General features: G+C 44.9%; 1 protein-coding gene across 13 annotated transcripts in view; it reads right to left on the reverse strand.

Annotated features, from left to right (window-relative positions):
* The window catches only part of CACNA1C (calcium voltage-gated channel subunit alpha1 C), a 433,754-nt gene that overhangs the window by 23,238 nt on the left and 386,908 nt on the right, over positions 1-23,608 (reverse strand). For 8 of the 13 annotated variants that reach the window (XM_027658560.1, XM_027658542.1, XM_027658525.1 and 5 more), the window contains 7 exons: positions 14,917-14,949; positions 11,836-11,964; positions 7,758-7,823; positions 4,538-4,629; positions 3,569-3,734; positions 2,562-2,689; positions 798-894 (listed from right to left, as the gene is read on the reverse strand). In XM_027658560.1, the coding sequence (XP_027514361.1) occupies positions 798-894; positions 2,562-2,689; positions 3,569-3,734; positions 4,538-4,629; positions 7,758-7,823; positions 11,836-11,964; positions 14,917-14,949 (711 nt within the window). The remainder of the gene's footprint in view (positions 1-797; positions 895-2,561; positions 2,690-3,568; positions 3,735-4,537; positions 4,630-7,757; positions 7,824-11,835; positions 11,965-14,916; positions 14,950-23,608) is intronic. The other 5 variants (XM_027658568.1, XM_027658551.1, XM_027658535.1 and 2 more) reach the window with 1 other exon arrangement.

Below are 23,608 nucleotides of genomic sequence, written 5' to 3' on the forward strand. Positions count from 1 at the left end.
AACACGTAATTGTTCACTAGAGAGAGTCCTTTTTCATAGCCAAAGTCTCACAACCAAAGAAATGAGTGAGAGATTTTCACAGAAAATCCGTATTTTAAATTATAAACATTAAAATTGTAAAAAAATAAATTATAAAAATTAAATTATAAAAATTATAAAATACTTTGTATATTTTAATGCCATGCTCACCTTGCTCTTTATTATTTGTCAGTTATTTAAGCAGGAATGAATGAGAGAAAACACTAGGTTTATGGTGCGCTGCTTAGTCCAAAGAAAACCTTAGAGATATTTTTTTACTTTCCCTGTTATTTGTTTCAGGATGTGTGTTTAATAGTACAGGCAGGTGTGTGGCTCTTGGTACTTGAGAGCTGTAGTTAGCATGGATGTGCTCTCCTCTCCAGAGAGGGCGGGCAGTGCACTGATGCCCCTGACTAGTGGACAATAACAATGCCTGCCAGTGACCCTCCAGCCCTCGTCTGGGTGGCTGCAGCCCAGAGGAGCTGGTGAGTGGTGCAGGACAGCTGTTCAGATATGTGCTGTTGCCAGCTCTGCCTGGCAGGCAGTGAGCTGGAAGGTGTCCAGTGGGTGTGGCAGGGTCAGCTGGAAAATGCCACCGCAGGCTTGTTAGTGTAGAGTAACCCAGTCTAGTGGAAGGTGTCCCTGGCCACGGCATGTGGGTCGGAATTAGACAATCTTTCAGGCGCCTTTCCAACCCAAACCATTCTGTGACTGTGTGACTGAATCTATAATTTAGCTGCTGTGAACCACAGCCTTCTGCGAGCCGCAGGGTGCCTTACTTTGCAAGCCACCCGGTGAGGGCAGAGCTTCCCGAAGCCCAGGGGGGGCTGAATCCGCCGGAGCAGCGTCACCACATCCAGGTGTTTGATCCGTCCCCTAAAGAAGAAGGCACAGTGAGGGTTGCATCCTGACCACGGGGCGAGCTGCTGATCCACCTGCAGAGTGCAGATGCAGCTGGAAGTGTCACTGAGATCTCTCCAGCTGCTGGGCTCTCCTTGTAGCCCAGGCAGAGCTTAAAGCATTATTCCAAGCCTCTCGCATTTGTTGCATTCCTCAGGATTTGCCCACCACTCATATAACGTCTACTAGTACAGAAAACTCATCTGTCAGTCACACACAAGTCAATACTTGCAAGAATTGACCTCAGTGTTTGAATCTTGCAGTTTCTTAGTGCATGAACTGACAATTTGGGATTGTTGTCCCCCCACCCCCCCCACTGACCTGCTCAAAATAAATATCTGCTTATTTACTTACTTAGGTCTAAAGGAGGCACAGTGGTGCAAAGAGCCTTTTTTCTTCCTCGTGCTTTACCCACTTTTGACCCACATAAATAGCCCCAAGCCTTTTGATACTTGTTTATGCTTTGGGCTGTCTCTAGGGCCAGCACAAAACAAAGTGCTGAACTTCCTTCACAGTAGCAGCTGGGTTTCTCTTAAGTTCTGTAAATGGCATCTCAAAAGAAGAATTCTCTCATGGAGGGAGGAAAGCTACCAGAGCCAGAGGTGAGGCATGGGACATGGATGGGGAAGAGGAATAAAAGAGCTCCCCATTTATAGCTAGGGAAGAACAGGACGTCATCTGAACTGAGTGGCTATCTCTCATATGGCTTCAGCCACTGCAGTCTTGCCTCCAAACAAGCACAAATAGCAGCACCTGTTTAGTTAACAAATGGTGTATTTATTAGAATTCTGGGCTTATTCCTCATCCATATTAAAAGTCCCCCCAGGAAGTCAACATAGATGGGAAGAAGTGTTCAAATTCACGCATCACTTTCATAATGTGACACAACCTCACATATGGCAGAACCTGAGCCCAAATTAAACTTGACACTATGTTTCCTAAAGAGATCTGCTTTTAGGTTACAACAAAATCTCTTTCCATGGTTTTTGCATTATGAAGGGGGTTTTGCAATTACAATTGTCAACTGTACTGTAATGCCACAGGGATCTAAATACACTTTAAGCCTAAGCATGTGTCAAACAGAGCATATAATACTGAATGTCAGTTAAGCCCTCATGTGAGTTGTTCTAGTGTAACTTTAAATCCCTGCAAGTCTGCTGATGTGAGTAACCTGCAGACAATGTAATGCAGCCATGTGAATATGCAGGTTGTGATGGGCCTATACAACATATGACAAAATGGAGATCTGAGCACAGCAGCTCTACTGTGAGTAGAAAGTCAAGCAGAAGAGTTAATATCCCAAAACACATGCAACAATAAACCATCCCTCTAATGTCCTTTTCTCAGTCTCCTGCTGCCTCTCCCTAAGCAGTCTGTATCTCCCCTCTGACTGAAAGTGAAGCAATGTCCTGCCAAGTAACAGTGCAGCCTAAATGCTGAGATTTTTGTGAGTATCCTTGCACTTCAGGCTTACAGATTAACCAGCAGTACCTTGTGGAGATGTCTATTTTAGGAGTTTTGCAAAAAAAAGAAAAAAAAAGTGTTCCTGCAGGAACATGGCACTTACTGCAATGAATTTAGAGAACAGAAAATAATGGGCCTGCTCTCCTGAGGAGCTCTGATATCCAGGCTGGGTTACTTACTTAGCTTCAGGGTCATACTCTGCCCAGATCCTTTTAAACTCATCCAGGTGGTGTGGTCCTAAAATGGACCAGTCCCGTGTCAGGTAATCAAAGTTATCCATTATAACAGCTACAAAAAGATTGATGATCTGCAAACAAAGACAGAGATGATATGATGGAAGAGGCAAGTAACAGTAGATTTTACTGAGTTCTCCATTTAAGGTCTTGATTTGGACTCATAAAACTAGGAAGCTATGAGGAGTAGGTTCTCTGTTCCCCCATGCCAGCCCCCTAGTTTAAATGGGAAGAGCCCAGAGGTGGAATATTGTTGGCTCATTACACTTTTCCCTTCCCTACTAAATGGACGAGGCACAAGTTTGCCGAATGCTTAGACGTGCTGTGGTGGCTTGTTATTAACCTGGGTCTTTGCCTGGCATAATGAGGTGGGAGAACCTCGGATTTATTTTCAATAGGCAATGGGGCTGAGATGAAAGTCCCTTCTTCTGGCCCAAGACCAAAACTTTCCAAATTTGCTGCAGTTCACTTGGAGAGTTTTGGGCACTGGTGCCAGCTGCAGAGCATGTGCTGTCGCTCTGAGCAATGCCGCATAGCCAACACGGAGCAGATGCAAGTGGGATATGTGTATTCTCACAGTCATTGCTGCTGGCAGGGGAGGAAAAACCTGCTCAGCATCCAGAAGGATGGTAGGAGGGAAGGTGGGAAGTGTGGCTGAGGCGTTGCTAGCCTCAGCACAGCCCACAACACACTAATTTGGTTTTCTCATTGAGGGGGAGGGGGAGAAGAGCGCTCCTTTGCTGTGCACAAAGGATTGGGATGGGAGCAGAGCATCCCCCAGAGCTGGTGGGAGGCAGGAAGGGGTGTTGTCACTGCAAGGGTGCTGCTGGGAAAGACCCCATGGGGAGATTTCCTCTATTTGAGATCATTCTTCTCCAGCGCAGTGCTGATATCTGGGGAAGCAGAGGCTCAGCCTGTCAGAGGGAAGGTTTTGGTTGCTGGGGTGGACTCACCAGGAAGGCACAGAGCATGTAGAAGCTGATGAAATAGAAGACGGCGAAGCTGCTGCCACAGGAGTGATCGGCTTCGGTGGAGTTGGCCGGCTCTGACTCCGGGTCGCACTTCTTGTCTGGGAGACACGCCAGCATGATTTCCTGCCAGGCCTCACCGGTGGCACACCTGGGTGTGGCAAAGGGAAAGGGAAGACATCACTGACCTTTGATGTGAGAGGGACTGGCAAATTAGCAACCTGTTCCTGCTCCCATGAACATTAATGGGAATTTTGTCACTGAGGTTAATTAAGAGCAAGTTAGGCTGAAGGCTGGGCTTTGACACACTGGCATACCCTACTCCTCTGTTTGGTTTTGTTGCCATCATCAGTCCTCATTCCTGACTGGCTTTGGCTTAATATGGGTACGGGTCTCTCATGTTCCAACCAGGCAGTCATTGAGATGTGTGTGACACATCTCAATATGGATTGCATCTCATATGGATTCCATGCAAGAAGTCCTTCAAAATGAAGAGAGTGTGTTGAATCTGTATCAACGTCCCACTCCTTCAGCATCCCTCCCTCCCCGGCCACAGTAGGATGATGTGCTAAGTTAAGCTGGGTATGACCATGCCTAAGCACGAGTCTATCATGTCCCTTTCCCTGATAGAAGTCACACTGGCTAGATTTGAATGAAAGGAGTTTTAGATGCATATCAACATTTGAGAGCACTGAAAACTGGCTACCTTCCTTCCTTCCGAGCAGGAGCACCTGCCTCCCTCCCCAGCACTAAGTGCTGGCCAGTGTCAGCTGGTGGGGTACAAGGCTTGAAACTGGCCACTCCATCTGACATAACTCCCAGGTTCCCCTGCTGAAGGACAACATGTTTCTATGCACCTCGTGAGCATGACACGGTAGAAGGAGATAAGCTGTGCCCGAGAGCAGAGGAATCGTGCTCCCAGACTGACACAATCCAGAGCTGTCATACACCCACCTGAAAAGCAGCAGCACTGCCTGGGGGAAGGTCTGGAAGTTGTTGTTGCGGTTGATTTCCGTGGTATCGTTCAGCGCAATTTTACCAAACACCTGGCAGAAAGCAGAGGTCTTTTCAGATTAGCCCTGCAAAATCCCCACAGCTCTTGTCACCTCTAGCTCTTGGCCTCACCCTGATTCTGATATTTAACGGAATCTGCTCTTCTATTAAAAGAATGTTTCCATGTGCCTTTTTTATCTGTTGTTGCTTCCCTGGCTTGTACTTTATTACCAGAAAAGCACTAATTTTGTAACAAGAGGCATCTTATGTTAAAACAAGATATCCTTCCTTACTCATACACTGTGAATACACAACATAGGGCCTTATTTTAACAGGCATTCATATGGGGAGTCCCAGCTGAAAGAAATCAATAATACAGAAGAAAGGCTGCTTCCTTCATTGCTCATCTGTCTTCACCGGGAGGAAACGATAGCAAAAGACCAGCAGCTGCAAAGTCTTGAGCTTCCAGCTCTGTGGGGTGCCTTGGATCTTTCCAAAACAATGTAGTTGACTTGGATCTGGAGATTGTTCGAATGCCTGCCCTTCCAATAGTCATGCTTGTCACCAGCAGGTGTTTCAGGGGACCTCCCAGAATGCAGCAGCATGAAGGTCATGAGACAAAGATGGTTAACAGCTTCCCCCTGCACCCAACCAACTTTTGTCGCACCAACTCGTTCATCCAGTCATGGCATGAAGGCTGCAATCATCAGCAAACCTATTTAGCAGCCTGTCCTCAGATATGAAGTCCCCAGTGCAGCAGAGTTTTCAGGTTTCTTTGAAAAAAATCTTGGACAGCTTTGGTACTTTTGGGCAGTGGGACTGAAAGCTTAACAAACCTCGCCTGGTAGAAAGGTCTCTGCGTGGCATAGTCAGGACTATTTATTCCCCATCGATAACAACGTGGCAAAGATGTCAAGGACTGAGAGCTGTAATCTCACAGCCAAAACAAGCAGCAGGAACAGAGCAGCTCTGGGAGAACATGGAGCTTCTTTTCAAGGAAATGTCACCGATAATTAGCACCCCAAGAGAAACAATGATGTGGAGAGAAGTGCGGGGACAAGGGCGGGGAGGCCGTGCCAGACGGGAGGGAGGGTCTGCACATGGCAGGCTCCCGCAGGGGTTCCTCATGAATGAGTGAGCCTTCTCCAGCCCTAACTGCCCCCAGCTGCACTGAAGGGGAGCAGGAGGACAGTTTAATGCTCAGAGGCAGTTTGAGCTGAGGCAACCCATATTTTTCATTTCAGGCAAACATAGGCAAGGGAGGTTCCCATGCTGGAAATCTGATCTTCCTTTCAAACCAGCAGCTTCCCTCTCGCATGAGGCACTGGTGGCAGCTGCTATGAGTGCTTTGCATTAGGTACTGAGGAGGAGCTATAGGTAGTGGTTCCTCTCTTATGGCCTTTCCAGTCTGTGTCTCTTGGGGCATCATATGAGTGGCTTCATCCATCAGCATCAACTTGGATTTTTTCCACTTGAGCACATTAGGTAGTGAGGCTTGAATGTTGTTACGCTCCAAGTCATGGCAGCAGCTGAGATAAAGTGGTAGGTCTCCTTTATATGGGAAATTCTGATATTTTCATCAGATCTGGTACACCTAGTCTTTCATAGTAGCTGCTTAATGGAGTGAGGAATGATTTTCTTTCCTATATGTTCCTATGTGTGAGGGAACTCCACATGTCAGCAGGTTCAAGAGAGCAGCACACAAAATTTCTGAGATGCCACTTGGACAAAAAGTGATGATAACAGATCTGTGGGCTCTAAGCAAAGAGGGAAAATGAGAAAAATTGCTTTTCTCATTGGAAGACAGGAGGGCAGGAAGGGATCTAATAATCTAGATCAATGTGAAAGACAGATACATGATCTTCAGGCTGCTGAGATGATTTAAACAGAGGCTTGAATGCAAGCCAAGGCTTAAATAGATAACTTAGAACTAGCTGACAAAAAAAGGAATAGAATTACAGAATAAAGTATCTAGCCCTGGCAGTGCCCTGATCATTGTAGACTCCATCTGCGTGGGTGTTTGGAAGCCACTTTTAATGCTTTGCATGGCAACGTAACACCAGCTTAATACTCTGAAGTGATTTTCTGTATAGCACAGGTAATTCTGCAAGATCTTGGCCATTTGAGCTAGTTAGGTATTAAAGGCAAAAGTGGCAAGTTTACAGCATGAGCATAGTAGACTAAATTACAGCTGTAATTACCGGGGCCATTGAGATAACCTGTGATAATTCAAGAAAAAACTAATTTTATTTTTCAAAGTGGGGCAGGGTAGATGGAATCTCTGAAAACATGTGATTATAATAACAGGAAACAAATTCAAAAGAGGTCACAGAGGTCAGATGAATTTCATTACAAATTCCGTTGGCATTGTGAAACCAAAAAGCCTGTCATGTTTGAAGACCTCTGGAAGCAATTATGCCATGCCTTTCTATACTGTGGTCTCTGGTCCCAGATGGCTGACTCATCTGAGAACTTTGATTAACACTGAAGTGGAAAATGAAGTTTAGCTTGAAAAGCAGCATAACAGATGAGGCTGGGGCTGTCACAGACTGTACCTATATCACATGCTTTCTTCAATGGTCTGTATGCAACATCATTCCTCTCACAGGTGAATGCTCATTTTGCACACTGAATAGGATGTTTTATTGATGCAACTTCCTGAAGAACTGGCACAAACTCAGTGTTGGTACATTGGGTCTGATCCCATATTTGCCTTCAAGGGTGTAGATCAAAAGCTGCTCTTTACAACTCAGTGGAATTTACACCAGTGTGAAAGTGATGGGAGAGAAAAATTGAGGTTTTTTTCAGTGCAGCATGGCCATAAATCCACTGAAAAAAACTATATTGAACCAACAAGCAAGGCAGTAAATCTCCTTTATGGATATTCCTTCGAGAGTGTGGAGGGCAGGAACCGTCCTTTTACTATTTGCATATTGTGTTTTGCTATTAAATGGGTCAATATTTTTGTTTGTTTGGGGTTTTTTTCTGGAGTGTTCTGTGCTCCCATTGGAAGAGCATAGGCAGACGATGTTTTCTAACCAAGGCTAGCTGCCATTTCACCTCACTGGGTGAAAACATTCTTGCAAGCCCCTACAACCACACATTGATCTAGTTACTCTGTAAGTCAGTGCCCAAGGTCTAAGAGAAGACAGACACAGTTGAGCTCATTCAAGCATCTTACCTGCATCCCAATCACAGCGTAGATGAAGAACAACATCACTATTAATAGAGCCACGTAGGGGAGAGCCTAGAAGTAAAAGAAAGAAAGAAAGAGAGCACTGTGTCTCCACCAAGCCCGGCACGCTGGAGCCTGCCTCATGCTCCTGGCTTTGGGAAACCAGGCAGAGGCTGGCCCCAAGCGTGGAGTCTGTAATTTGGGCAGGTGACCACTAGATGCCTCTACAAGCCCACATTTGGTTGCCCTCCCCGCCACCACCCAGCTCAGGCAGGCTCCGCTCTGCTCCCACTCGCGGTGGTGGAGCTGCGCTGCCAGCACATCAGCCCTGCCCTTGACGGAGTGAGGAAAGCGAGGGCAAAACCAGTGTCTACAGCTGCTTACCAGGAGGAGAAAGCTCTCATAACCAGCATTATTCTGGCACTAAAAACAATGTGATTTTTTTTCCTAGACCCAGTCTGGTGAAATAAAAAACGCAACGGCTGCTGAAATCCAAATTGTAGCTTTTGCTACAATGGCTGGTACCATCCTAAGTACCTAAGGCAGCATCAACATCTTCCCTGTTCCGAGCTAGGTGTCCCTGACGGTCTCTGCAATGCACTGTCTGAAGCTGCTGAAGAGGAAATACAGAGCCCTAATATGCAGAGCTGCTGCCTAAGGAAGAGACCAGAGCAATCAGCAAAGTGTTGAGTGCTACCAGTTTCCTCCCCCACTAACCGGAATCAAGGGCACAGCTCGGGACCTCACAAGCTCAGGCTTTTGAGGAGGAATTTTCTACTCTGTTGCTTTTGAAATACATAGTGCTCAGACCAGGGATTTCCAGGCTTTCCTTCAGAGGCAATGGGTGAACATGTTCATCCTGAAAATGTGAGCACAGTCCCTGATCTGGACTTTGAACACTCAATTTCACAGAATATAACAGGACTTCAACATTACCAGAGGTTTGGAGCACCTCTCCTGCAGAGACAAGCTGAGAGAGTTGCGTTTGTTCAGCCTGGAGAGGAGAAGGCTTCTTAGAGCACCTTCCAGTACCTAAAGGGGGCCTACATAAAGCAATAGAGGGACTTTTTTCAAGGGCATACAGTGACAGGACAAGGGATGATGGCTTTAAACTGAAAGAGGGTAGGTTTAGATTAAATATTAGGAAGAAATTCTTTACTGTGTGGGTGGCAAGATATGAACAGGTTGCCCAGAGAAGTTGCGGATGCATATTTTGTGATTCTGTGATCAAGGCCCGGTTGGATGGGGCTTTGAGCAACCTGGTCTAGTGGAAGGTGCCCCTGTCCATGGCAAGGGCGTTGGAACTAGATGATCTTTAAGGTCCCTTCCAACCCAAAGCCTTCTATGATCCTAAATTCAACACAGCTAAATCCCATAGGAAGAATCTAGGAAAAATTTTCACTGGCCATCATGGAGATTTGACTATGGTCAACATAAATCATCTCAAATTGATCTGACTATTAACATGGAAAAAATTAAAACCTTTAGACAATGCCTGTAGTCATCATCTTGAGGTTTGGGGCAAATTCCTCTGTGTTTTGTGGGGTCATACAAATCTGTATGGTTACCCCACAATGTCACTGGAGAGACATTCACCCAGCTCAGAACTGGGCTCTTAACCTTTTGTGATGATCAGGTTGGGATTTGATACCCTCAAAACCTAAGAGGGTATCAAACTCTAAGAGCTCCTGGGATAGTGTCCGGACAGGGTCTGAGGTGTATAACCATAACAGTTCTTCTGTCTTTTAAACGGGGATGGGAAAGTATCTTCTGTCCTGGCCATCTGGCCCTCCACTTCTTTTTCATGTTCTTCTGCTCAGCCCACTCCTTTCCACTAATGCACCTTCCCACTTATCTCTGTCCCTTATTCCCCACAGCTCCTTCAGCTCCCCACCTCCCATATTCTACTCTTTGGGCTCTGTCCTACTCTGTCTCTGTCTCTGTCCTTCCCTGGCTTTACCACTTTGTCCTTGTGATTCCCATGGCCTTGCTGTGCCCTCAGCACCCCTCTCACTTCCTCCTCCTCCCACTCACCAGCCTGAGCTCTGTTGCTGTCTCTGCAGACGGAAAGCCCGCTGAGCATTTTCCCATCACACACTCCTCTGACCAGTGCCCCAACTTGTACGTCAGCACTTTGTGCCATGCCCAGGGCACGTGGTAGTTACGATGGGATCTAACTCCCAAGCACAAGTTCGTTGCTTATTAGTCTGCCCTGTGTGAGCAGAAACGCTTCCTGGAAGCATATGGGGACACAGAGAGGAGCTTGTGCCAAAGTCTGCAGGGATCCCACATTCTGACAGTGGGAGTGGCTGAATTAAGAGCGGCACAGAGGCTATTCTTAGCTACCAAAGGAGCCTCCCAGTAGTTGCAAGAGGAGGAGCTTGGAGCAGAGAATACCATGTTATAAATGGCTAAAGGCTTTCAAGAGAAAAGGCACTTGCTTGCAACTATTTTTTTTTCTTTTCTGGTTTTTTTTTTTTTCCCCTTGCTGTGGAAGATCCCTCCCTTCATACTTTCTCCCACCACCCTACAACCCTGCCCAAAAGTGACTCTTAAATCAAAGAGGTCTGAAGGTCACTGGAGGGAAGTACCAGGCACTCCCTTTCCCATCCATCTCATCCTCTTCAGCCACGAGCCATGGCAAGCTGAGCTCAGGATAAGATCGAGCTACTCCTAAAGAGGCTGGAGGGCCACAGGGGCAAGGGGAGTAGAAGCAGGAACTGGAAAGTGTGACTCTGCCCCCTGCATCAAGGATAGCTGAGCTGTGCCAAGGGAATTTCATTCCTATGCATGCAGACAAAATGGTTCCCACTGAAGCTGCTCAAATAACAACCTGGAAGTTAGCAACTGTGTAAGCAATGGAAAAAGTCACTTGTGGTACGGATGTGTCAGAAAACTGCTGTGGAATATTAGATCCTCTGGCAGTCAAGGAGTGTGCAAAATGAGAGCCCTTTGCATAAGCCTGGTGGTCTGGCTACTGAGACCACAGAGAGCTGCACTGGAAAAAGTCCAGGCTGATCCCCAGTGCACACACGCGCTAATTCTGCTGACAGAAGTTGCAATGATCCACAGTACTGCAGGCTTTGGTCCCAGCTTGTGTTGCCACTGGTGAGGTTTAGGTTTTAAAAGTGTGTATCTGCTCCTTTTCCATTAGAGCCAATACAAAAGCTATTGATCATTTAAAGCCTCCGTGTGAAGGATGTGTAGTTGCTGTTTCAAGACTTGTGTGTTGCACAAGTTACTCTTTCATGCTTTTGTTCACTGCTGTGTTCTGCGTCTTTTCTCATGTTTAGACCACCATTTGTATTCCTGTGCTGTCACTCCCTGACGCTTCCTTTGGACATGCCCCAGCTAACTTCCAGGTTGTGCTGGTCCAATAAAACCAGGTCAAGTACTTTTAAAATGCAAGAATATGCTATACTTCATCTCTATAATTTTACTATATGTGGCTAGGTTTTTTTCTAGCAAATAGCTGTGGTGTTTCTTTTCCCCCAGAGGTGATGATTCTTATCCAGTCTGGACTTCTTCACTTCCCCTATCTACTCTGTTACTTTATCTACCACTGAAATGCAACCTGTCTCTAGGGGTAAAAGCAGCAGCAATTTAATAAGTTGGTATTGCATGGGGCCAAAAAGGTGAATTCTTCCCGGGCGAAAGTATGGAGGCCATACTCTAAATAGTTACTGGAAATCCTCAAAATAAGGCTTAAAGGAAATTTAACTGAGACCCAGACCTTCCCCATAGCTGTGTATTTCAGTTAAAGCAACACATAAAATACAGCTCAAATAGGAAAAAAAAAAAAGAGACTGAAGGGTTACAGACAGGCAGTAATTGAGTTGAACTGAACTATCAAGGCTGTTCAGGAAGGTCTCAAGCAACTACTCAGGCTTTAAAGATGAAACTTGTATGCAGGCAGCCACTCCCTGTGAGTCACATTTGCTTGACTCTCACTTGTGCCACGTGTCCCTGCTGTGCCCAGCTCTGCCTTTGAGCTCAGGCACTTGGGTGAAACCCCTCCACGAGAGGCCACCATGGGGAAATTAAAAAGGAGTTAGGTCTTACTGAGAGATAAGCGGAGGAATACCTGGAAGGATTTGATGAAGGTCCAAAGCAGAGTCCGGATGCCCTCCCCTCGGCTCAGGAGCTTCACGAGACGCATCACGCGGAAGAGTCGGAAGAAGGTGATTGAGATGCGAGAGTTTTCCTCTGCGTTCTGGAAGCCATTGGCACAGAGGCAGGAGTTACAACAGCACGAGAGGAACGGGGGCCCTGGGCCACAGAGGACGCTACGTCGAGAGTTCACTGCACTGTTCCTTGTCCTGGTACTGCTCCCTGGGCTTCCAGTGTCCCGGCACCCCAGGGATGGGCCGAAGTGGTCAAGCCGGCCCTGTCTCCCATGGTGGTGAAGCTACTCTACAGAGGCTCTCAAGGCCATGAGACTCTCCCTTCAGGTTGCCTGGGCTTTTGGGGATTAGGGATATGTTATGCTGTAAACCTCTCCACTGCATCTCCTCCTTACATTGGAAAGATGCAAATGCCCTTTGACATTGCACTGGAGGAGGACACTTTCTCTTTTGACCTGTCTCAGGTGTTTTACCCCAGTGAGCGCCTCGGCCAGCGGTTCTGGTGAATCTGGTATCAGGCACCAGCCACATGCTGCTTGTTCTGCTGGGAAACAGTAGCAGGTCTGGGGTGCAAAACCCCACAGGGGCATGGTGTGTGCTGGCCCCTGCCCAGCTGCTGGAGTCACTGGCACCACTGTCAGCCTGGCTGTCCCTGCTCTGCCCTGGCCATGCTTCTGGGGGCTGGGCCGGGATCGCTCGCTCCCGCTGCTCTGTGCTCGGGCCTTCTGCATTTCTCATGACCCCTTTGTATTTCCCACAGTCTGCGCACTGACTTTTGCTTTTTTAAAAACATCTTATTTTGGCTTCACTGCTACTGTTCAAGCGTGCAGTATTTTAAAATAGTCTTTCTTCTGGCCTGTTTTTTTTTCTCACAGCATCTGCTTTGTCCCTAAGCGTTTTCCCCTGGGGCTGTAACCATCTCTGACGTCTCTCAGCCTTCACATGTGTGAAGGCAACATCCATCTGAGGGCTGCTGTGGCAGCAGGCTCACCTGGTCTTGGCAGAGGACCCACTGTCTAGCTCAAGGGCACAGCAAATGCCACGTCTCCCAGTTTCTTAACCCTCTAAAATACTGTGTGAAGCCTGTGGAGATGGTGGCTTCCGGTAGCAGCACTGTGGGAATGTGACCTCCTGTCACAGGGGGAGATAACACTGTCACCCTGCCACTTGACCTGCTGTGGAGCAAAGTGCACGGAACCCCCCGTCTCTATCCCCACCCAGGCTGCAAAGACCGCAGTCTGAGTCTAAACGCTACCAAAAGAGCAACATTTAGGAGGAAGAAACAGTGCAGATCACCCCTGCTGTTAACTACTCACCACTGTGTAAACCAAGAGAGAACAGACCCTTTGGATTTCCTGTCACTGGGCAGTGAAAACAGCTGCTGCTTGCCTGTCTGCTTCTGATAAAACCCAAGTCACAGGGACAGCCCAGATGGATGTTTCTGGGATTGTCCAGATGCAGATGTGTACCTGTGCACTGTGTGTGCTCCTGTTTCTACCCAGGATGGCGCTCAGCTCTGCCCACTTCCCAGCTCCTAGAGAGCAGCCACAGGGCGTGCAGGGGCCGGAGCCATGTGCTGGGTGTGTGAGCCCTGCTCACACAGAGAGCTCAGCACCAGGTACAGCATTTCAGGATTGCACCCCAGCTGCAGTTTGTCTGGCTGTCTGTGGTCTATCTATCACCAGTGGATAGTTTGGGTAGCTTCCTCCAGTCTGTAGCAAAGGCCGAAGCTCACTGCCCGTGGAGTAAGCGGGTGAAAAGGATTAGGAGAACAGGCTGTATCAAGGAAAAGCCTGAGTGCTCCCTACATCGCACATAATTCTCATTTTATTACTTGGACAACAAACTGTGGGCTTCAGTGAATCAGAGGGTGTTGCTCTGAGGTGAAGGAGGGAATGTGGCCTCCAAGAAGTCAAAAATCATGCCATTCCATACCTCCAGCACTATGAGGGCTAATTCTAAAGTCACACACCTCTCCCAATCTTACAGAAGTCCTACGGCCTCCCTTCCACTTCTCTAAGAAGCCAAACTCCAATACTACTTAAAAGAGAGCTGAAGTCCAAATTTGAAAGTTGTGTGGACAGCAATACTGCTGGGGTTGTTCCTATTCTACCTGCTACTCCTCTTGTCGTCTTGGCCCTTTGGGTGGTAGCAAGTTGGGACATGGGTCTGGATGGAGGTTTTAGCATTCCTGCATCTTTCCTTGCTCAGAGGAGGCAGCTGCTGTAGCGAGAAAATTATTTCTGTCCCTAGCACTCTGGAGCAGGCAAAATCTGAGCAGCAGATAAAACAGAACAAATTTCTCCCTGACGCAAATCTGCAACTTACTGGCATCAAACCACTTAGCCAAAAGCTCAGTGATGCCTCAAAAATTACGGTCATTTTAAGACTAGATGGCTACAGATTAGCTGGTGCTTGAGTAGCCTTGCTTGCTTTCTCCTGGCTTTCATCCATCTTTTTGAAGGCACGTCCTTGCCAGTGGAGGGAGGTTCTGCAAAGTGGCAATCAAGAGACTGGAGTTACTGCGACTCTGTTGGGGTGGTGTGGGAACTGCCTTGTACACCAAGGTAGAGGAGTTTGGTGTGCATGACTTACTCTTTTTTGTGTGAAGTACAAACTCAAATGTTAAAGTGAATCACCTCATTGAAGAGGAACTTCAGAGTCCCAATCTCTTCTTGTCCAGAGGGCTGGACATGAAGTCACATTGCAAACTCATTCAGTGTCACGTGGATAGAGACACAGTTTGTGCCTATCAAGAAATCTTACCAGGTCTAGTTCTCTCTTGGTGGTTCATTAGAAGGCAGAACGACAGTTAACTTGACCAAAGGAAAGCTCAGGATGCACAAGAAATACACATGTGCAGCATATTCACAGCTCATGTGAACACCAGACTCACAGCAATACACGACATGGCAGCTTCATGCACAAATAACTAGGCTGGGCTTGGAGAGAGAACTTGTGATCACGGAGAAGAGAAAAAAGGAGTGTGTTAGAAAGAGTGTCACAGAAGCTGGGAGGGTGGTCTGTATTTTCGGTCTTACCATAGAGGAAGAGCATTGGGTATGTTCAGCTGGCTTTAAAGAAAGGTAGACAGAAATAAGCTGTAATAAGTCTCCAATCAAGAGCCCTAGTAAACTAGGTCTTGGCTAACACAGGAGCAACAAAATGGCAGAAGAGGGCAAAAGGGAATTTGAAAGAAATGCACAAGAGGCTGGGCTTATTCCCTAGGATGCCCAGGATCAACGCTGGCCATGAATTTGATGTAAGCTCTATCCACTACCACCACATGTGAATCACACCCAGGATCTCCTTCCTGAGTGCTGGATATGCTGGCATCCAGGCAGTGGAGGTACCGATATTGTTAAAATGTTTCTTTAATCACTGCTATCAAGTTCAATACAGGGGCTGATTTAGCTCTCCAACTCAGATCCAGGCCATGTCTGTGCAGGGACCAGCCAGCTTCTAGTGCATCCGTCTGATTTGTAAACCCGTAACATCCCAGTGCTAAAGAAACACTTTCTATTTATATATCCTCATTCCCTTATACGTAGTTCTGGGTGAGATAATGGGTTGGGAGAGCCTACTTGGCTCTTGGCAACCCTGAAACACCAGTTGTGGAAAGCGGGTTGGTATAGCTAATTAGCTTGATGTACCTTCATTCACCTCACAGCAAAGCTGTGTTCTTGGAGGCCAGGCTGAGCTGAGCTGAGCCCCAGTCATACCTGGAAGAGTCTAGTTGCTGCAAACACTCTGCCTGACATTCCTTGATTAACCTCTGGGGCCATTTCCAATACTGAGAGCAATTCTAAAACACACCCAAGGCTGCAAATATCCTTAGGTGTAAGAAGCAGAATTGGAAATTAAATAAAACCATCTTTATCAGGAATCCTTCAGTTCAGTAGTAACATAATCCTTCAGGTCTAACCTCTACCATATGCCCCATATGCCAAACCTGTCTGTCATCACTTTCCATGACACATGGAAACTGATGTATTTCTTCTTCTGCCAGTGACAGAATTCCCCTCTAGTGCCACGCAGGACTCCTGCAGCATGCTCCTGCTCTTCAAGGATGCTGCAGGAACCAATTGGCACTGTATTACCTAAATAACAACTGTGGTTTAGATGCACAGTCTATTTGGTGATATAGGCAAAAAGGAACAATTAAAAACCCAAGGTACACCTAATCATGTAATAGTCTTTTGGGTTAACTCATTGGTTTGGTAATGACAGCTTTCATTGCTTTTATCTTCCTCTTTTACATGTTTGCTCTTGTGTTTTCAGATCACATACAAGCTAAAGTTGGCTTGAATACCAAATAAAGGAGCAGTGCCCATAGAGACATTTCTTACAGGTCAGGCATAGATTTTGATTTTGTGTTGCTAGGCAAACATCTTTCCTGCAAAGAGTTCCTCTGTTCCATCCCCCTTCCTCTTCGTAGTTTTGCAAATCATCTTTTCTAATAGTGTAAGGAGCCTTAATCTGCTAGTTGCTACATTACTGTTAGAAGGTACAAAGGCCTTTCAAAATAACTGAAGAAAGCCTAAAAACTTTCAGCACCTTTCAGGATTCTTCATCCTTCCTGGCTGGCAGTGTTGGTGGATCTGTCACTGACAGGCTGAAAAAACCTTTTGAGTTACTGTGGAATATCATACCTTAACTGTCATTTTGATATTTGTTAGTATTGCATCAGAAAGTGCAGACGATAGCAATGTGAGTAAAAAAATATGTATAAGAGCATATGACTTTATGAGGTTGATATAAGATGCTCAGTTTGGAGGAGTTGGCACCATGTGGTAAACCTGAAGTTTCTGAGTATCTTTGGCACTGCTGAGAAAGAGAAGTAGAAGTTGACTTACTCCTCTCTTACTCCCTGAGCTAACTGGCCTGCATTTTAAGTTGGGTCAAATATGGAGCAAATTACATCACTACCTATGGTAGAGGCTCAAAAGCAGCATGGGGAAGTTTCTGCTAACGCTGGCTGGTGGTATTTGTATGAACTGCAGCACTGTGGGCTTAGGTTCCTGAAATGCTTGTGCATGGTTCATGAGCTTATGAGGGGGAAATCAACCTCCAGCTGAGGGCTGAATACATTTTATGATACATTAATACATTTTCTGATATCCACAAAGGTTTCAGAAAGGAACCAAATCCTACCATTTTCCACCTGTGCCAAAAATTCACTACATGGACTCAAGCACAGATATCTGAGAACCCATTAGTGGAACTTTCAAGTGTGGCCGTTCCTAACTATAAAGCCAAAAGAGCTACTGCCAGATTTTCTGAGAATCTTCAGCCTTGCAAGTGATGTGGGTATGCCGATTTTAGGGCAAGGACAGGCCACTGACACCTGAGAATGCAGTAGTCACATCAGTTCCCAGGGATGGAAGCATGGTGACAGGTACTTGGAATTAAAGCTGGTGTCTCTTGCCCACGTGAAGTGGACAGGATTTCATTTCTACAAATCTCAGAATAACGTAGAAAAACAAATCCTGGCCTGTTTAATGTCATTGAAAGAGCTTTTGGAGAAGCTGCACCACTTAAGAGAAAGCACCCTTGTTTGTAGTGTTTAATTAAAGAAGAGACATGCAGTCTCTTCTTCCTAACCTGCAAAGGAACTTCCAGCCTTCTACCCTTGTTCTTGTCATTTGGGACACAAGTAGGATGCACATACTGAATGAGAAAGGTCCAAAACAGTGAGATCAGTCAGAGATGATATTCTGTGTGACTTCCATCATACAGAAAAGGGACTTGAAGTATAAATCACAAACAAGTCCAGGCCCATATTTAGAGTGATGTAGAAGGGAACCTGCAGCCCAAGAGCGGGAAGAGAAATATCTGAGGCAGGATGTGTCAGTGTAAAGACTCTCAAGAGGATGACTGCACTGCAACTGTTTGGGTAATATCTTTCTATTTCTTTTGATATCATTATATTTAAAATGGTAACAGAGATGCTAAGGAGCAGAAGAGGTCAAGAAAGAGAAGAGCATGTTCTAGAAGCCCAAGATTCAGTAGGATAAAGACTGAGTGATCCCTGAAGCGTGTCTGAAGAGCTCCTCAGGATACTGTTGCCTGCATGCATCTCATTTTAACTATGCTCAGTGTGTACCAGAACACGGAATTTTAAACAGATACATTGCTTGAGCTGCTGCAAACCTGTGAGCATCCTTAAAGCCCCCACAGGCACATAAGCGAAAGGCACAGCTTATGCCCAGTATGAAGTCAGGATCCCAGGGAAGGAAGTGTCTGGGAAAGAAGACAGGTTTATTTGATGGAGAGATACTTAAAATCTCAAGAGAGCACAGCAGAAAGTAACTTGTGTTCCTGTTATTCATGCTCTGCCTGGGTAGGTGGAAGTAAGGTTTACTGGTGGCTATTTACAGAGATCATAACCCCTCCAGGTCCTGTTGGACCTCCATACTGTCTCACATGTCAAATTTGGTGTCTGATACTGTCATCAAGTCAAGGAAATAGTGTTTTAACAGGTTGTGCTTTGGAAGCCAGGAGACGATAAAAGTTGCACTCCAGGAGAACCAGTCTCAGTCTTTCAAGGGCAATATGTAACAGTCAATATTGTATGATATTTATGCTGTTATGCAATCCATTCTGAAATTCTGAGAAGGCATGATGTGGCTTTTCAGAGCTGTAAAGATGGAAGCAAAAAGACTGAACACTTTGTATAGTCCTGGTAGCATCAAAGCCCTGTGAAATATCCATGGCTTAGAATATCTTTTGGATAAAGATTTGGAAGAAAACAATAAGGTGTGTTAACAAACAGATTCAAATGAAAGTTTTAACAGAAAATTCTTGCAAAGAGATATATTAATCCCACCTCATCCCTGTGGAACACTGGAGATTGAGGACCATGTTGACAGGTTTGAGTTCCCTGGGGGTTTTGGCAGGTTTGCTGACAGCTATAATGGCTATGCAGAGGAGCAGCACCTAGAAATGCCTGAAGGGGAGCTTCATCAGGTCTGTGCAGCACATGTTTAATCAATATATCCAAGGAGGCTCCCGGACTGCTGGGTAAGTATGTTTTGGTAGCTGTAGAAGCTTGATTGCCACCAAGATGACAGGACAGGCAGGCAGCATTCCCATTACCACCACTGCTGACGGTAGTAATTTTTTTACACCATAGAACACACTGAAGACTGAAGATGAGTTCAACTCCCTTGGAGTATCCGTTCTTTGCTCAAAATACAAACTGATTTCTTCCCCTAATGTTTGAGGAGTAACACATCCTTTAGTTTCATTCACAGAGAAGAATCTCTTTTTACAAGGAAGAATCCAACATTTATGTTGCGGAAAACTTCGGCCTGGCTCGATCTGGGGAGCATTTCTGCAGCTGAATGCAAAGTGTTATTATTGCTTTGCTAGTCAGAGTTGTCTCAGTGAATGCAGCCTTCTAGTTTTGCCTGATAGCCCAAGGTTAGAAGAGATGAGAGGAAATCTGTGTTTGAAATGCTGGCACCAGGATGTGACAGAGTAAATTCATATTTTTCAACAAAACAAATGGTCAGACACTTATGCTGCCTTTTGTGATAAACAATCTATAATGGCATTTCTCCACTGAGGAAACTATGGTTTGTAGATGCAGCTCTTAGGAGACCACTCACAGTAGCTGGTTGATGATGGATGTCTGCTAAGACATTTCTGTGTTTGCTGTTGATGTTTGGAGAATGAAAAGTTACCCCTGAAGATTCTCCATTGGTCTGTCCCATGAGAAAGGGGGGTGACAGATGTTCACTTCTTGCTTTTTTCTACTAATTGCAGGAAGGATGCCCCTGAGAATCCACACTGTAGAGTTCACCTGAGCAGACTGCAGTGCTGTGTGGTTCCCTTGCAGTTGTTGGATATCAGTGTTTTCCAGCTCAAATTCTTTGTATGTAGAGGTCTCCTCCAAGAGCCCTGCCTACTTTAGCCATACTGCATCTGTGACCTTCTTGGACACAAAACGAAGGGTGGAAAGGGACATTCTGGGGAAATGAACTCATCATACAAACACAGATAAGATTTGGAGGGGAAGTGCAAGCACAAACAGGGCAATGGCAAGCCAACAATGCTACTGTTCTGGACTTTTTTCTTTCATATGGAGTTCACACTGAGATGGGATTGCCAGGACCTGAGTTTCAAAAAGAACAAGAATTTACCCAGAGTATGGCAGAAAAAGAGATTTATAATTTATTAGTGCCATGGAGGCATGACAAAAGAAGACACAAGATTTCCTCTTGCGTTTGTAATGTCAAAAATCTGAAGCGACCTCAGGAGTCTGAGTAACACAAGTCTTTGTGGAGAGCTGGAAAAAGTCAGGGTTTCAAATCACCCTGGCTGCTGGCAGGTATTAGCCTGTCCTTTCACTGGGGAGTTACCACAGCCCCTTCCAGAGCCATCTGTCTGCCACTGCTGTCTGTGGTTTTAATCACAAGAACCCCAGAGATAACCCACCAGTCACCACAGTCTGTGAAGTTATTATAAAACCAGGCAGAAATGTATCTGCTGTTTCTCTGACAGGGAATACTACTGGATTGCAGATGGCATAATTCTCAATTCCCACAACCTTACAGTGAAATCAAATAATTAGCAGGCGAAAAAAAAAAAAAAAAGCCAGAAAAGCTTATCAAACTGTGCATTCTTCTATTAAGTGGGCAGCTTTTTGAGAATTTCTGGGAATATTTTGAATAAAACTAGCCAGAATTCTTTTTTTTCCCTACAAAAATATTTTCTGTTAAAAGAACGCTGATGCTGAAAGTGAAATGTTCTGTAAAAATATGTCAATTTTGAAAAAGGCATTTCAGAAACATAAAATTAAAATCTCACATTTTGTCCTCACACATTTTAGTTTGTTTTAATTTCCAGTAGAAATCATGTCTAACTGAGAAAAAATATCAATCTCAGATTAAACTGCTTTTACTTTATGTAAGCATATGTTTTGATTCTCCTCAATTATTTATGTGAAAATGATCTTTTACTGAAAGTTTTTCAACTTTAAATTTTTATTCTATTTTAAAATAGAAAAAAAAATGTTACAAAGGGCTTTTGGAAACAAAAAAATCAAGCCTACCTATAGCTCTTATCTGGGTGAAGCACTAGAGGCTTTTTGGATCATTTAATGCCTATTAGAAAAGGGTACAATCTTACAGGAAAATAGGGATTTGAGCTGTAGGATGCTGTCTTTACTGGGGCAAATGGTGAACACCTTGTTGATTTGCCTGGCAAAAGCCCTGAGCTTTGTCCCAGAGCAATGTGACATCTGATACCCAGCTCTTCAGAGAAGGCTGAAATCTCTTGCAGCAGGGAATTAAAATTTTATTTGATACAATAAGGGGAATTAAGAGAAATGTGACATCTGCAATGAAGTTTGCCATTACATTTCTGCCTCCACTAACTCATGTGGGCCAATAGACATCACGTGTCAACTCATACAAATGCAATATATATGCATTTATACTTCACTGATTCCACATGATCTCAGACCTCAGGGGAAATATTTGCATATCCATATGCAACAAAAGTCTATTTGGAATACAGTTAATAAGGTCAAACTAACTTTTTAAGCAAATGAGTCCTGCAGCTATCAGTTTTTTTCTCTTCATTTCCTATGTATTCTAAGATTTTGAAATTCTGGAGCTTGCTTTTCTAATTAGCTTCAAATATGCAAATCATATCAATTTGAATAGCTTATTAATTAATTTCATATATATATATATATCCATGAAATTGTCAGACAGTAATCTTATGGTTCCAAGTGCTTAAGGTAAATACAGGGGAAGTCAATTGCTTTAATTTGGTTATGCAGATTACCCTAGATTGACAATTACTGGACAAGTAATGAAAGAGCTGCTTTTTCACACAGCTGAAAGCTCTGTTTTTTTCCACGACTTGCAGAAAAGCAGAACAATTGGTAAAGTATATCTATGCAAATTATTCTTAATTTTCAGGATGTTTTAATAATCCTTCTCATTAGCTCTGGGCAATCAAGTCTTATGGTAATCAAGCCTAGGGGACTCCTGAGAAAAAAGTAGATAATTAACACTATGAGAGATGCAGTGCTTATCTTCAGGTACAAGTACTGACCTGACTCAGAGAGGCATGTCCATCTTGCCTGCGTTTCATTATTTGTGTTTTGTGGGACAGGTAGCCAAAATAAAGCCCTAGAACATCTGGATGGGAAGGCACTGAAGATAAATTGAGCAATGAAAATAAATGTTGAAAGGTTACTTGCGTGCAGGACTTTTTGTTTTACGCGTAGAGTGACTTTGAGGATTTTCTGTTTGAGTAACAGCTGAGGAGAGGTTTTGCTGATTTGAACACCTCTGCCAGAAGCCATGTGTGACAGAGTGGACTTTTTTCCATTAAACTTGCCTTTTCACTTGACCAATTCTTGGTTCACAGGGCAGTGGCTCCCAGAGGAGATGATCAAGCTGTCCTAGCCCAGAGCAGACTGAGGAGGACAACCTTGGGAACAGAACAGACCACGGAGCAAGATGGAGAGAGAGCAAGTGCGAGAATTTAGAGTTCCCACATCTCCCCAGCCTTCCTCAGATTTACAACCATCCATGCCAAGTGTCCTCATTGCTGTTCCTAAGCAGTCCAGTGTGCCTCACTGCCTTTCCTGTGGCAGTCTTCTTTTCCTCCACCTCTCTAGAAGGATTTATGTTCTGTATTATATTGATCATTATTCTCTTCTCTCTCTTTTTTTTTTTTTTTATTGTCTGGGAGGGAAATCTGTAGGACTGGTTTTCCAAAAGGAGCACAGCCTGTACCTGGTTTTGACTCACTCCGAATAGCAGTTGTTTTCATATCCAGGTTCTCCCATTCCAAACACTGAAAAAATACATCATCTTGACTTCTTATCTGTAGTAGTGTTGTGAAAGCACAGATGCTCTGCAAGGCTGCAAACACAGAGATGTTCTCTGACATACTTGGCCTGCTAAGGATCCTGTGTACTAAGACCACGCCACTGATTTTGACCTTGAAATAAAAAAAAGAAAGAGACTGTTCAAAGCATTCATACCAGTCTTAAGTACTTTAAAGATGTGATGTTGTGCACTGTGTAAGGCATTGATTTCTTCATTTCTTGTAACATCCCAAAGCCTGCCTTGGAAATGATAATGGCAGCAGAGCTCTTCTCTAAGATGAACCTCCTAAGCCATAGGTAGGCAGGAGCTTTCTTTGCCTCCAACACCTTGCAATACTCCATTAGTAGTGAGAGGATAAGTAACATCTACTGGTTTCATCTTCCCTGAACACTTGTGATTTGAGGAATTAAACAAACTCACGGAGGCATCTCCTTCTTCTGCCATGGCTGTGCTTGTCTTCAGTGCACTGAATGTTTCAGCACCTCTACAGCCATTTGTTAAGTGCTTCTGATTTAACTTATAGGATTCCATGGTATGGGAAAAGCATAAGGAAGAAGGAAAAAAGAACAGAGTGAAACTTGGTGCTCTCTGTGTATTGATGTTACTGGGGTTTCTCTGGGCAGCCTCACCTGAAAGGAGCCTGGAAACCTTTGGATTTTTAGGGCTCCATCTGTGAAGAGGCTTTCTGGAGGCTCAGTATGAGGGGGTTTTACTGTGATGTGGTTGTCAGGAGTACGCGGATCCAGAAGGAAACTTCAGTAGCATCTTTGCAACTCCTCCATAGCTGATGGAGAATTATACTGGTGGTGTTAGGGTCAGAAACAGGCCTGTGGTCTGCAGCAAAATACCCACTCCTCAGTATAACTCTTCTGGGGAT

This window comes from Corapipo altera, unplaced genomic scaffold (genome assembly GCF_003945725.1).
Source record: "Corapipo altera isolate COAL_440 unplaced genomic scaffold, ASM394572v1 1, whole genome shotgun sequence".
NCBI classification, from domain to species: domain Eukaryota; kingdom Metazoa; phylum Chordata; class Aves; order Passeriformes; family Pipridae; genus Corapipo; species Corapipo altera.